General features: G+C 35.5%; 2 protein-coding genes across 2 annotated transcripts; one reads left to right on the top strand and one right to left on the bottom strand.

Moving 5' to 3' along the window:
• The first annotated feature begins 604 nt into the window (after nt 1–604).
• On the top strand, nt 605–4,971 carry Ctr9 (RNA polymerase-associated protein Ctr9). The gene is made up of 3 exons (XM_040708083.2): nt 605–3,229; nt 3,283–3,614; nt 3,671–4,971. Exons 1-3 carry the CDS (start codon nt 807–809, stop codon nt 4,675–4,677), a joined length of 3,762 nt encoding a protein of 1,253 aa, XP_040564017.1. The 5' UTR covers nt 605–806; the 3' UTR covers nt 4,678–4,971.
• Nucleotides 4,972–5,013: 42 nt separating this feature from the next.
• LOC121114206 (SET domain-containing protein SmydA-8) lies at nt 5,014–9,588 on the bottom strand. The gene is made up of 4 exons (XM_040708085.2): nt 9,268–9,588; nt 8,991–9,218; nt 6,679–6,984; nt 5,014–6,179 (listed from the first exon to the last, which is right to left on the bottom strand). The coding sequence occupies exons 1-4, from the start codon at nt 9,427–9,429 to the stop codon at nt 5,223–5,225; spliced, it is 1,653 nt and encodes a 550-aa protein (XP_040564019.1). The 5' UTR covers nt 9,430–9,588; the 3' UTR covers nt 5,014–5,222.
• Nucleotides 9,589–12,209: the final 2,621 nt, after the last annotated feature.

Genomic DNA, 12,209 nt, shown 5'->3' with positions numbered 1-12,209 from the left:
TTTTGGTGGCATAACAATTTCCTTTTTCCAATCATATGTAAGAAAATAGTGAACTATTGGAACATGTCAAAATGGGACCAATAAATAGAGGAACTTAAACCTTACTGTCTACAAAAAATGTATTGCTAAATTGTCTTGTTTTATTATATAAGATATGACCTTAAGATGTATTAGAAATATGTTATTACATCGTTATACAATCTTATTTCTGTGTAGTAGATAAAAGTGAGCTATAACAATGGATATAATCATATATTTTCCCTAATTATCCCACTTTTTTCGTCCTTTCTCGTTTAAAAAAAAGAATTAATTGGCTAAATATAGACATTTTTAGGGATTTTAGTAGCTATGACTTTGATATAATTCAAATCTCACTGTTTATCATTGGTATCAAGTAGTTTTCAAGTCAGGGAATAGGTCCTTTTATATTCATAAAGCCATATGATGGAGTTCCATCAAAGATTTACTGGGAATTTGTTAATTTGATGTGTTACAAACTTGCCCTTAAGATGGCGTCTCCTTCAATAATGATGCAATTAATGACGTCAATGAAAGTGCACTATTTATAAATAAATATCAAGGTGATGGAATATATTTTACAAATAACACCGCCATTTTAATAAGCGTTTTCTATTTACAAATATATATTTTTTTGCAAAGTTGTTCTTTTTAGCGAGCTAGTAAAGAGAAATGAAAGGAGGAGGAGAGGGTATAGAAGGTTGCGTGAGGAAAGAGATGGAGGTTGTTTTGGTTGTTAGAGTCGTCTGATGCGTGGCTGTGGTTGTTTGCTGGTACGTGAGTAGCAAATGATAAACAACAAAGTCTTTAAAGTAGAACTATATAGTGATAAACAAGATATAGAGATGAGTGTGGAGATTCCATTGTTGGGGGCGGAAGAAGTGATCGATATTCACTTTGACGATCTCCCTGATGGAGGAGAGCTCCTTCAGCTGCTCCAGACGGAGAAGGCTCCACTTCACTTGTGGGTCACGTTGGCCATCGAATATTATCGGCGAGGACGCGTCAAAGAGTTTGTGGACATCCTGGAAAAAGCCAAAGATGAGGCAGACACGAATTATTCCAAGAGTGATGAGGATCAAATGCGAGCCCTAGATACTCTGGCCGCCTACTATGTCCAAGAGGCGGATAAGGAGAAGAAGAAGGACAAGAAGCGTGAGTTGGTAACGAAGGCCACGGTTCTGTACACGACCGCTGACAAAATCATAATGTACAACCCCAACCATCTCCTGGGAAGAGCCTTCTTCTGCCTCCATGAAGGAGATAAAATGGAACAGGCGGATGCGCAGTTTAATTTCGTGCTCAATCAAGAGCCGAGTAACATTCCCTCCCTTCTGGGCAAGGCCTGTATTGCCTACAACAAAAAAGACTATAAAGGAGCCCTGGCCTTTTATAAAAAAGCTCTCCGAACGAACCCCAACTGTCCTGCAAGCGTTCGTCTTGGCATGGGGCATTGCTTCCTTAAATTGGGAAACGAGCAAAAAGCCAATGATGCTTTCGAACGCGCGCAAGAATTGGATCCTAAATGTGTGGGCGCTCTTGTAGGACAAGCCATTCTCCAATTGAACGCACAGAAAAGAGAAACGATCCAGGAGGGTGTACGAAAACTAAGTAAATCTTATTCCATCGATCCCTCTAATCCCATGGTTCTTAATCACTTGGCCAATCATTTTTTCTTCAAGAAGGACTATTCTAAAGTACAACACTTGGCTCTTCATGCCTTTCACAATACAGAAAACGAGGCTATGCGAGCAGAGTCTTGCTATCAATTAGCTCGAGCATTCCATGTTCAATTGGATTATGATCAAGCTTTTCAATACTACTATCAGGCTACTCAATTTGCGAGCATTAATTTTGTATTACCTTACTTTGGGCTAGGGCAAATGTATATCTATAGAGGGGATACAGATAATGCAGCTCAGTGCTTTGAAAAAGTTCTCAAGGCTCAACCTGGAAATTATGAGACCATGAAGATTTTGGGATCATTGTATGCTGGCTCTCCTAATGAAGAAAGACGTGAAGTAGCTAAGAATCACTTGAAGAAAGTAACAGAACAGTTTCCTGATGATGTTGAGGCTTGGATTGAGTTGGCTCAAATACTTGAGCAATATGATCTTCAAGGAAGTTTGGAAGCCTATAGGATGGCAACAAAGATTTTGCAAGACAAAGTAGAAGCAGATGTCCCTCCAGAAATTGTTAATAATGTGGGATCCCTTCATTACCGGCTCGGCCATATGGAAGAGGCCCAGAAATGCTTTGAGGATGCCTTAGAGCGCACTAAAAAAGAGGCAGAAGAAGAAGATGAAACTTATTATAATCGCATTGGGATTACTGTTCGTTACAATTTAGCTCGAGTGTATGAAGTGACTTGTCTACACGATAAAGCCGAAAGACTATATAAGGACATTTTGCTAGAATGTCCAAATTATATTGATTGCTATCTTAGACTTGGATGCATGGCTAGGGACAGAGGTCATATTTATGAGGCATCTGATAAATTTAAAGACGCTCTACAAATAGCTAATGAACATCCAGATGCTTGGTCCCTCATTGGAAACCTTCATCTTGCCAAAATGGAATGGGGCCCTGGTCAAAAGAAATTCGAACGTATTTTGAAACAGCCCGCTACGTCGAGCGATGCTTATTCGCATATTGCTCTGGGTAATGTATGGCTCCAAACTCTTCATCAGCCCACCAAAGACAAAGACAAAGAAAAAAAGTACCAAGAAAGAGCTCTTACTATGTATAAACAAGTACTTCGAAGTGATCCAAAAAATATTTGGGCTACGAATGGAATTGGTGCAGTATTGGCCCATAAAGGTTATATTAATGAAGCTAGAGTCATATTTGCCGAAGTAAGAGAAGCCACTGCGGATTTTTGCGATGTTTGGATGAATATCGCACATATTTATGTGGAGCAAAATCAACATGTGGCAGCTATTCAAATGTACGAAAATTGTCAGAGGAAATTCTTCAAGTATCATAATGTTGAATTGCTCCTTTATTTAGCAAGAGCTTATGCCAAAGATGGTAAACTTAAAGAAGCTAAAATGACGCTTCTTAAAGCCAGGAGAATTGTTCCTCAAGATACAGTTATTCTGTATAATATTGCGCTTATTTTGCAAAAATTAGCAGCTCAACTTCTTCGAGGAGATAAATCAACATTAGAAGAAGTACTACAGGCAGTACATGAGCTTGGACTTTCACATAAGTATGTATTAATGTACCTTTTATTCGTTTTCTTTAAGTTATTTTTGCTCGCAGATATTTCCAATATTTAGCTGTTGAGGGAGACCGAACAAAATATGATTTAGCTCGTGCAGCTATTGAAGCCAGGCAATGCCAAGATCTTTTATCTCAAGCTCAGTATCATGTGGCTCGTGCACGCAAGATTGATGAAGAAGAACGAAATTTGCGCAAGAAACAACAGGAACAACGAGAGCGTTTCCGTCTAAAGCAACTTGAAATGCAAAGGAAAATGGAAGAAGACCGCAAACAAAAATTGGAAGAACTATCCAAGGCTCGGGAACAATATAAAGAAAAAATGAAAGATTCAATGGTGGTTGATTATATTCCGGAGCCTTCAAGAGGGAAAGGTAACTGGGTATAAGAATCCAATCTGAGCATATTTTATATTTCACTTTCTATGCAGGATCTGGAAGGGGTCGAAAATCAAATCCGGATGTTGCTGATATTATCCATGATTCGAGTAGTGGTGATGATGAGACTAGAGCTAAAAGGAAGGATGATCGAAAAAAGGCTCTCAAAGATCGACGAACAGAAAGAAGGAAGAAGAAGGAACATGATAAGAGAGAACGAAAAGAACGAAAACGGGATAATAAGACTGGTGATGAAAAGTTATCATCGTCTCAACGAAGAAAGATTGTTTCCAAAGCTGTTGTCTCGAGCTCTGATGAATCTGACAATAATCGACTTGAAATTGCAAGTGGAAATGAGGATTCAGATAATGGGCCTGTTGGAAAGAAAAGACGCATTGCTTCAGACTCTGAATCCAACAAGTCAAGAGATGGATCACCAGCATCTAAGGCCGTTTCCCGCAATAGTTCTAGATCAAGTAGATCCGGTTCTCGATCAGGATCTGAAAATTCTAGGTCGCGCTCTTCTGGTAGATCGCACTCTGGGTCCAACAGATCAAGGTCTGGCTCTGCAGCCTCAAGAAGGTCGCGCTCAGGTTCAGGTGAACCAAGACGCTCAAGATCAGGATCACCCGCTTCAGGACGTTCTAAATCAGGTTCTCCTGCTTCAGGACGATCTAGATCAGGTTCTCCTGCTTCAAGACGGTCTAGATCAGGATCACGTACTTCAAGACGGTCTGGATCCGGATCACCTGTTTCAAGACGGTCTAGATCTGTATCACCTGCTTCTAGAAAGTCTAGATCTGGTTCACCTGCTTCAAGACGATCTAGATCCGGATCACCTGCTTCTAGACGCTCTAGATCCGGATCACCTGCTTCAAGACGATCTAGATCTGCATCTCAAGTATCTAAAAGATCCGGATCTGATGCTTCAATGAGATCTAGATCTGGATCTCCTGCGTCTAGAAGGTCTGCAGGGTCTCGATCTGGATCAGGATCACCAATGAATCGTTCTCGTTCCGGTTCTCCTGATTCCAGACGCTCGGGTTCCGCTTCTCCTTAAGTTAAAATAGACCATATCATATATAGACTTAGACTTATAGTGAGGAATGGTAATTGACCTTCTCTGTCATTATTATAAATCTTGTTCACTCATCTATGAAAAAGGGAAAAAATTATTCCATGTACATACGAACTTATGTATATCGATTCCCTATCCCTACAAAACTCGAATAATTATTAAATATTATACCTGACTCATTCTTATATTGTTTTTCCTCATTATATAGAGGTATCTAAATTAGTGAAGTACACTTAAATTGTAATAAAATCAAAATATCGTGATACATATATTTAATACATAGATACTGAATTAATTATCTTAACGGAGTGTACTCACTTAGAAGTAGTTTCTGTTGTATTTTCTAACAATTTCTTATAAAAATTCATGAAAAGTATTGGAACTATAATTTAAAAAATGTTACATGGCAATGAAATAGGGTTCTACACTAATGATTAATTAATTTTAGATACGCGTAATAAATAGTTAACTGTTTTGCTAATAGATTTAGACGATACATTTAAATACGATGTGTCAATTGAGCTGCACTAGATCAATTTCCCATTATGCAAAAGAAAGCCCTCATCTAATTTAAGGGCATAATTTCGGTGTAGATATGAATTATCGACTTTTTCTAGAAGCTTTCTGGCATTTTCTGCCACTTTTTGTTCGTCTGAACGCTTTCGGTATTTATCCCACACGTTAATGACCACTAACAAATGCTCAGCAACTTCTTCCATTCTGGATATAGCAGTGTCTATATCGATTGATCCAAGTTTCTTATCTTTTATGGTTAAGTAGTAGAGAGCCTCTGCTAGGTGAGACGAAATATAGGCTCTATACTCGGAAAATCCTGGAGCCAAAACTTTTTGAAGCTGTAAATGCTCTCGGCAATACTCTATCTTCTTTTCCAGCCATGGCCTAGCTACTGATTCGATTTCGTAGCCCTTTGTTTCACCAATATTGGTTATGAGGCGTCTTTTAATTTCCATCACATAATAATGCGAAGGCTTAAAATAATTTATTAATTCATGATGCTTCCTTTCCAATAATGGAACGTCATATTTTGGAACATTATCAATTGTATCCCACCATTCATCCAAGAGCTCTTGAATATCATAATAGGAGATGTTCGTGAAACATTTACTACAAACCCAATCGCTATTTGGTGCACTTGTTGACATTGGTAATAAATATCCTGCCTCATCCAATCCATGGACTTTAGCACAATCCTGGCAAACAATAGCATCTACATTTGTATTAAACTCTGTCGAGTCCGTGCATCTTTTACAGGAGCATCTAAAGTGCCAAAAGGATGCACAATCCTTTAAACGATAGCTCGATCCAAAAAAGTGATAATGATAATGTAGATAATTGGTCGTGAGTTCTTCACCTCTTTTGATACTCGTTACTGCTCGGCACACAAATGTGTAGTCTTCAAGGGCATAACAAAGTGTATTCCCAGTGCAAGAATGATTCAAAATTGAAGTAATGGGGTATACACCCTAGGGGAGAAAATATAATGTAATTCATGTCATATGTATGCAAACTTTTTTAATTGGTGTCCGATAATTTTGCCTTAAAGTCATTATGCCTCAAGGATATTTCATCTTAATATATAAATAAATGAGGTTTACACGTCGTTATTGTTTATTTTTGGTTGAAATTGATGTCACCTTTGAATTTTCTAAATCGAAATATGTAATATTTATTACAAAAAAATGCATTAAATGTTGGTTTTCTGTTTGCATAATGATGGAATTATACTCTTGCCTCATATTATGCTTGTTCGTCAATCAATGAGTATTTTCTAGTATGAATAATCCATAATGTCTAATGATCATTACTAACCCAGAAGGGATTAGCAATACTTTTATTCGAATCGTTGCCATGTTTATTTATTTTAGTTTTCGTTTAAATTGAATGGTTGTAAAACTTTTTATAAGGAATTTTTTTTAAGGCAAAATTACCTAGCGCTTTTTTCATTATTATAAGAATATTTACTTGAATATCAATATCTTTATTCGGATTCTCTCCAACGATGTAGGCATTGGTATCAATGATTCCAAGAACATGTAGGATTTCTTTCTCAGAGAATTGAGTCAACTTACAATTATCACGAATAAAATCTACTACCTCCATTTTGGTACTAGAAATATCAACTGCCTCCAAATGATCCATAAGTTTATCGATCATAGTCCATCTCTCAGAATCATTTTCTCTTAACCAAAGTGCTCGCAAAGTCATAATAGAGTTGTATGATGGACATGCTCTTCTGAAATCATTGATATTGAATTTGGGCTTGTGTAACTGAAACAAAATTAACTTTAATTAATTCAACATTACAAAATATACCACTCTCTGCTATCCATCATGACTAAATTATCCATTCAAGAACCGGAACAGCTTGAACTGCTAGACTTATAAAGGCAAAACCTTGCCAATAACTCATTATTTAATCAACTAATTATCTACAACGATAAAACAATATATATTTTTTATATCATTTTGAATCTTTTTGTATGAAATAGCTATCCTGCTAAAATATCTCAATGAAAAATGATTTAAAGAGAAGATTAAACAACGAAAAAAATCAACTGTTATTAAAATAATGAAGTTTGGTTTATTCAGTTTATGGACAATGAGGAACGTCACCTATATTTTATGTTTTTCAAAACTGTGTAAAACAAAATTTTAAATGTGTATTATCATTATAAAACAAAAATAGATCTTTTTCGTTAGATGAAACTTATTTTATTCCCTTTTGGAAAAAAGAAGCGATGTTATCGTATCTTGTATATTATTATTTAAAACTATTTTTATGTATATAGGATATTGCATCTAAATCGGCATGTTTTTGTTTTTTTTAAATTTTATAAATCTATTTTTATTATTGGGGAAAAGTTAGTATATGATCCAAGTAATTATGATAAACATGTTATTTGCGTTAATGTTAGAAGAAATACCTTATAGTTAATACCTAAAAATAACATGATTTACCCTACATTAACGAGTGGTCCATTAAAATCTGAACACACTTTGAATTTTGAACTTCAACAAGATATAATTTATCAATTAACAATAGAATTTCAACAAAATTAGTACTAGAAATAGATGTGTATCTGAGCTCTCTTAATCATTAATGTATCCACACTTAGCGGCAATGATGGCTTGCAGGTGGTGGCAGAAGGCCTGGCACCCACTGAGGATGTAATCCTCTGTCATGGGGCCCCACTGCTGGCTGACAGTGGCTTTGAGAGCCTCGGTGTTTAGATTACGGGCACTGAAGACCTTCCCCTCGACATGCACGCAATAGATGCAGCAGTCGAGGAGGTTAATATCAGCCTGTAGGGGGGGGGGCAAAAGTGTCAAAAAGAGTCTTACAACGGAGTAGATAGCTTTATTTTATTGCTGTTGTCAAAAGTGGCCCCTCCAACCTTACAGACTCTTTCCATCCACTTTTTTTTATAGCTCTCTGAACAGTCTGGTATGAGCCCCGAGATCACTTGCATAGGCCCTGATAAACTAGTGGGGATTGACCTGAGCTGTTTTCTTTAACTCCTCCGTGTACAGTTTGACCTTTTTGACAGATCCCTTTTTCCTCTCCAACGTTTCGACTTGCTAACGGCGTAGACGGTGGGTCATGGAAATGTCCAACTGCTTGAAGTGGATCACGTTCAAGCGTCCTTTTCTCAACTTGTACGTAAGCTAGAGAGCTCAGGTTTATAACTAATTGCTTATGCTTTAATTTATTGAACATATGAATTAATTTAAATCACTTAACCTGTATTAATTATTGAATTAGTAAGTGTTCAGATTTCAATGGACCACCTGGTAGATACCTGCATAAATTTGTAATTTTTTTTCTTCAAAAACCTCCCCCTAAAATCAAATTGAATATATATCTCAATGTGTTCCAAAATTATGGTCAATTACGGATTTTTTACGTTTTGTGTTACATTGACCTTGACGTATAACTCCGTCAACGAAGTTGAACGTAGGTTATAAACTTATAATTTACAACTGTTTGTTTGTTTATTACCAGGATTACGGGGAAAATATACAGATTGGTTTTGATCAAACTTGGTACGAAGATTATATATGGTCATTGTACGAGGCTATTAAATTTTGACAGGTCAAGGACAATGTAACACAAAACGTAGAAAATACATAATTGACCATAACTTTAGAACAAATTGAGATATATATTCAATTTGATTTTAGGCGGAGATTTTGCGCTCTACGAAGTGCCTATTCTAGTTTTTTTTTAAACACAAATTAGTAATTATATCTTTTAAGAAATGTAAATTCCTCACTTGAAAGAAAGAACATTCTCGCTCATGCATGGAACCAGTCTCACACTTAACAGAACAGAGTGGCCAATCGCATTTGGAACAGTAATACTGACACATTCCAGTCATTCGCTTATAACAACCCAAGCAGCATGGCTTGGGATTGTTATCTGGTCCAATGGCCCCAGGTTTATCCTCAAATAAGATTTCACCGGCTTCAATGTCTCTATTTGCTATAAGGAGCCTTCCAACCTGAAAAAATATTTTTTCAAGAATAAGCTATGCTTATTATTCTACTCACCCTGTCTTCGAAATGAATGGTGTAGGGTGTACAATCATACTGATGCCTCTCCCAGTCACTCTCATGGCAGGCACTACTACAATAAAAGGCATTGTTACAACAAGGGCATCCAAAACGAGCTCTCTCAGAGCATTTATCACAATTTGACTGAATATCCTTCATTTTATTCCAGAGGAAAGTCTTCCTTTACTGGGAAGCTCCAAATGATGAGGATTTTCTTCTACATTGATATTTTGTGTTTCTTATAAAATCTTGTTTTTTCTCTTGGCTCAGATTCAAAAAAATATATTAAGTATGGGACAAATTTGGAGAATAGTTATAGACACCTAGAAAGGATGTAATAGTTAATACGTAACTTTCCCTATCCCTAATTATACTTAAATACCTCATTTGTGAAATCTACTTGCCCGGGCTTATTTTTATAAATTGCATATTGAAGGACCCTACACATAATGACTACCCATTATAATAATTAATTATCACTATTTTATTCATTATAAATAACATTTATATTATAATCATTTGAACGTAAACGAGGTCAGTCTTAAAAATATGCTAAAAAACATATGCAGCTATATTCTCCTTGACCTGTTTATACTCATAATCAAATATGATTAATTATAGGTGAAAAACCTTTACATATCATACTTTTATAATATAGGGTTTTCCAATTAGAGGGGTTATTTTGATATTCAAAGAAAAATAGGATTTTTTTTAGATAAATGATCGGATGTTTATTTCAATGTAAAGAGAAAGATATGCCACTAATAATGGAAAACAATATCAGCTAAATGGCCACCACAGCTACGCATACAGGATTGTATTCTTTTTATGAAATTTTCCAAGAACAAATCGCAAAGTGGAAGTTGTATGCCCTCAATAGCTTCACGAATTCCATCTTTAATTCTTGAATCGACGCTGGACTGTACACCATATCTTTCACATGGTCCCAAAGGAAGAAGTCGTAAGATTTTAAATAACAAGATCTCGGTGGCCAATTGCGAGAGATCTTCGAGATATATCACTGTGATTAATGATTTTTTATGGCCGGAATTGGATGGTATTGAGGACAACGTTTACTTTCAACAAGATGACGCTACAAGTCACACAAGCAATGAAACCATCGTTCTTTTACGCGAAAAGTTTCCGGACCGTGCTATCTCTCGAAAGATGATCGCAATTAACCACCGAGATCTTGTGATTTAACATCTTATATCTATATCAGGAGTGTCCACAGGGTTATATTTATTATTTTTTTGGCGGGGGTGGGGGGCGGGCTTGGTCTTAGGATTGTTTTTGTAAAATTTTCAAATATTAAGTTTTTTGGAGATAAATTTCAAAAATCCGTAGCTCCTCACAGAAAATTACATTTTTTGGAAAAAAATTTCCAATATTAAATTTTTTCGGAAAAAATTTCCAAAATCCATAGCTGTTTACAAAAAGTAAAGTTTTTGGAAAAAAAATTCAAAAATTAAATATCAAACATAAAATTTTTTTGGAGAAAAATTTCAAAAATCCTTAGCTATTCACAGAAAATTAAATGTTTTGGGAAAGGTTTAAAAATTGAATTAAATTTTTGGGATTTTTTTTTCCAATAACAAAATTTTTAGTAAAATGGAAAAATTCCTTTGGGAAGGGAGGCTACAGCCTGCTGACGCCCCTAAATATGTATATTTAATTAATGGTTCAAAAACTTATTTGGAAAAGAGGGCACCAGAATATATTTAATTTATATAAATGATTCAACTATAAAGTTCTATGACCTCAATAATGAAAATTGGGTCAAAGGCAGAGACATTCATTAAATACTTGATTTTTCACGAAGGTCAAATGCATTTATGCACGTCATTGTCTAGGAACAAAAAGTGGCATCATAATGAAAGGCATTAACAGTGGATTTGTGTAAAATCGTTCCTAAGACTGATATATTGTCTCTTCATAAAATATGTCCCGTCGCTATAAAAGAAACCTAAAAGAAACGTATTAATCCTGATAATTTGGAGACAATTTGGTGGAAGAGAGCAGTTTTAGTTTGTCTGTCTATATCTCTGAATATATGAGCACGAGTCACCGAATGCGTTTTATATAGTGTTCTATGATGTATATTATAAACATATTTTGATCAAAGAAATAACAATGTAGTCGTTTGAATAAAAAAATAGTGCAGGCGTGTGCATATAGCATTGAACGTGTATACAGGATACAATGCTCTGTTGCGTAAATCATATAAATTTTTTTCTTATAGGAAATAACAATGTAGCAGTATTAATTACATATTGCAGACGTGATCATAAAGCATCGACTGTGTATTCAGGGTTCACTTTATATAGCGCTCCCTGATGTAAATCATATAAATATTTGGATCTAAGAAGAAAAAAAAGTAGTCGTCCTAATGAAATATTGCAGGCGCGTACACGTATAACGCGCCTTTTTGTTTTTGCTATTGGTCTCTTGTGTATATCATAAATTATAATTCATTTGCATTGTTACAAATTGGAATAAAATATTCACATTATATAATATTATTAAAGAAAAATTTGTTTTTTAGCCGAGCCCTAATTACTCCGGCAATGGTGGGTACTACTACTAGTATAAAAGAATCGATTTATATAAATAATTATATTATGGTGGTGATCATTTTTGGTCCTAAGTCCCAAATGAAGAAAGCTAGTAACGCCCCTGTATAATAATATCAACTAATAGTTGGTAATTAGATATTATCAATGTTATACCATAACACTTTTCCGACTAATGTTTTACATTCACCACGCTTTTTAATAGTGAAGTTAAAGAGTATAACTGTTAACAATAGTAGCTATTTATCGCCTTCTTTTACGGTTACTGTTAGAGTACCGTTTTTATACTCCATACGTCCAAATCTGATTGTCTTGCTCAGCAGTCGATACGGTACATCAAATTAAAAATTATAGCAATCCCGATTA

Source organism: Lepeophtheirus salmonis, chromosome 3 (genome assembly GCF_016086655.4).
Source record: "Lepeophtheirus salmonis chromosome 3, UVic_Lsal_1.4, whole genome shotgun sequence".
NCBI lineage: Eukaryota > Metazoa > Arthropoda > Copepoda > Siphonostomatoida > Caligidae > Lepeophtheirus > Lepeophtheirus salmonis.
The sequence above is the reverse complement of the archived record's forward strand: the minus strand, read 5'-3'. Positions and strand labels throughout refer to the sequence as shown.

Excerpts from the sequence above, each read along its gene's own strand:
- LOC121114206 (XM_040708085.2), bottom strand. The coding sequence starts at position 9,429 with ATGAAGGATATTCAGTCAAATTGTGATAAATGCTCTGAGAGAGCTCGT. Across the intron at positions 6,985-8,990 it reads GAGAATGTTCTTTCTTTCAA|TTACACAAGCCCAAATTCAA; the intron begins GTGAGGAATTTA and ends ATTTTGTTTCAG. Across the intron at positions 6,180-6,678 it reads ATAAAGATATTGATATTCAA|GGTGTATACCCCATTACTTC; the intron begins GTAAATATTCTT and ends TTTCTCCCCTAG.
- Ctr9 (XM_040708083.2), top strand. The coding sequence starts at position 807 with ATGATAAACAACAAAGTCTTTAAAGTAGAACTATATAGTGATAAACAA. Across the intron at positions 3,230-3,282 it reads GAGCTTGGACTTTCACATAA|ATATTTCCAATATTTAGCTG; the intron begins GTATGTATTAAT and ends TTTTGCTCGCAG. Across the intron at positions 3,615-3,670 it reads GGAGCCTTCAAGAGGGAAAG|GATCTGGAAGGGGTCGAAAA; the intron begins GTAACTGGGTAT and ends CTTTCTATGCAG.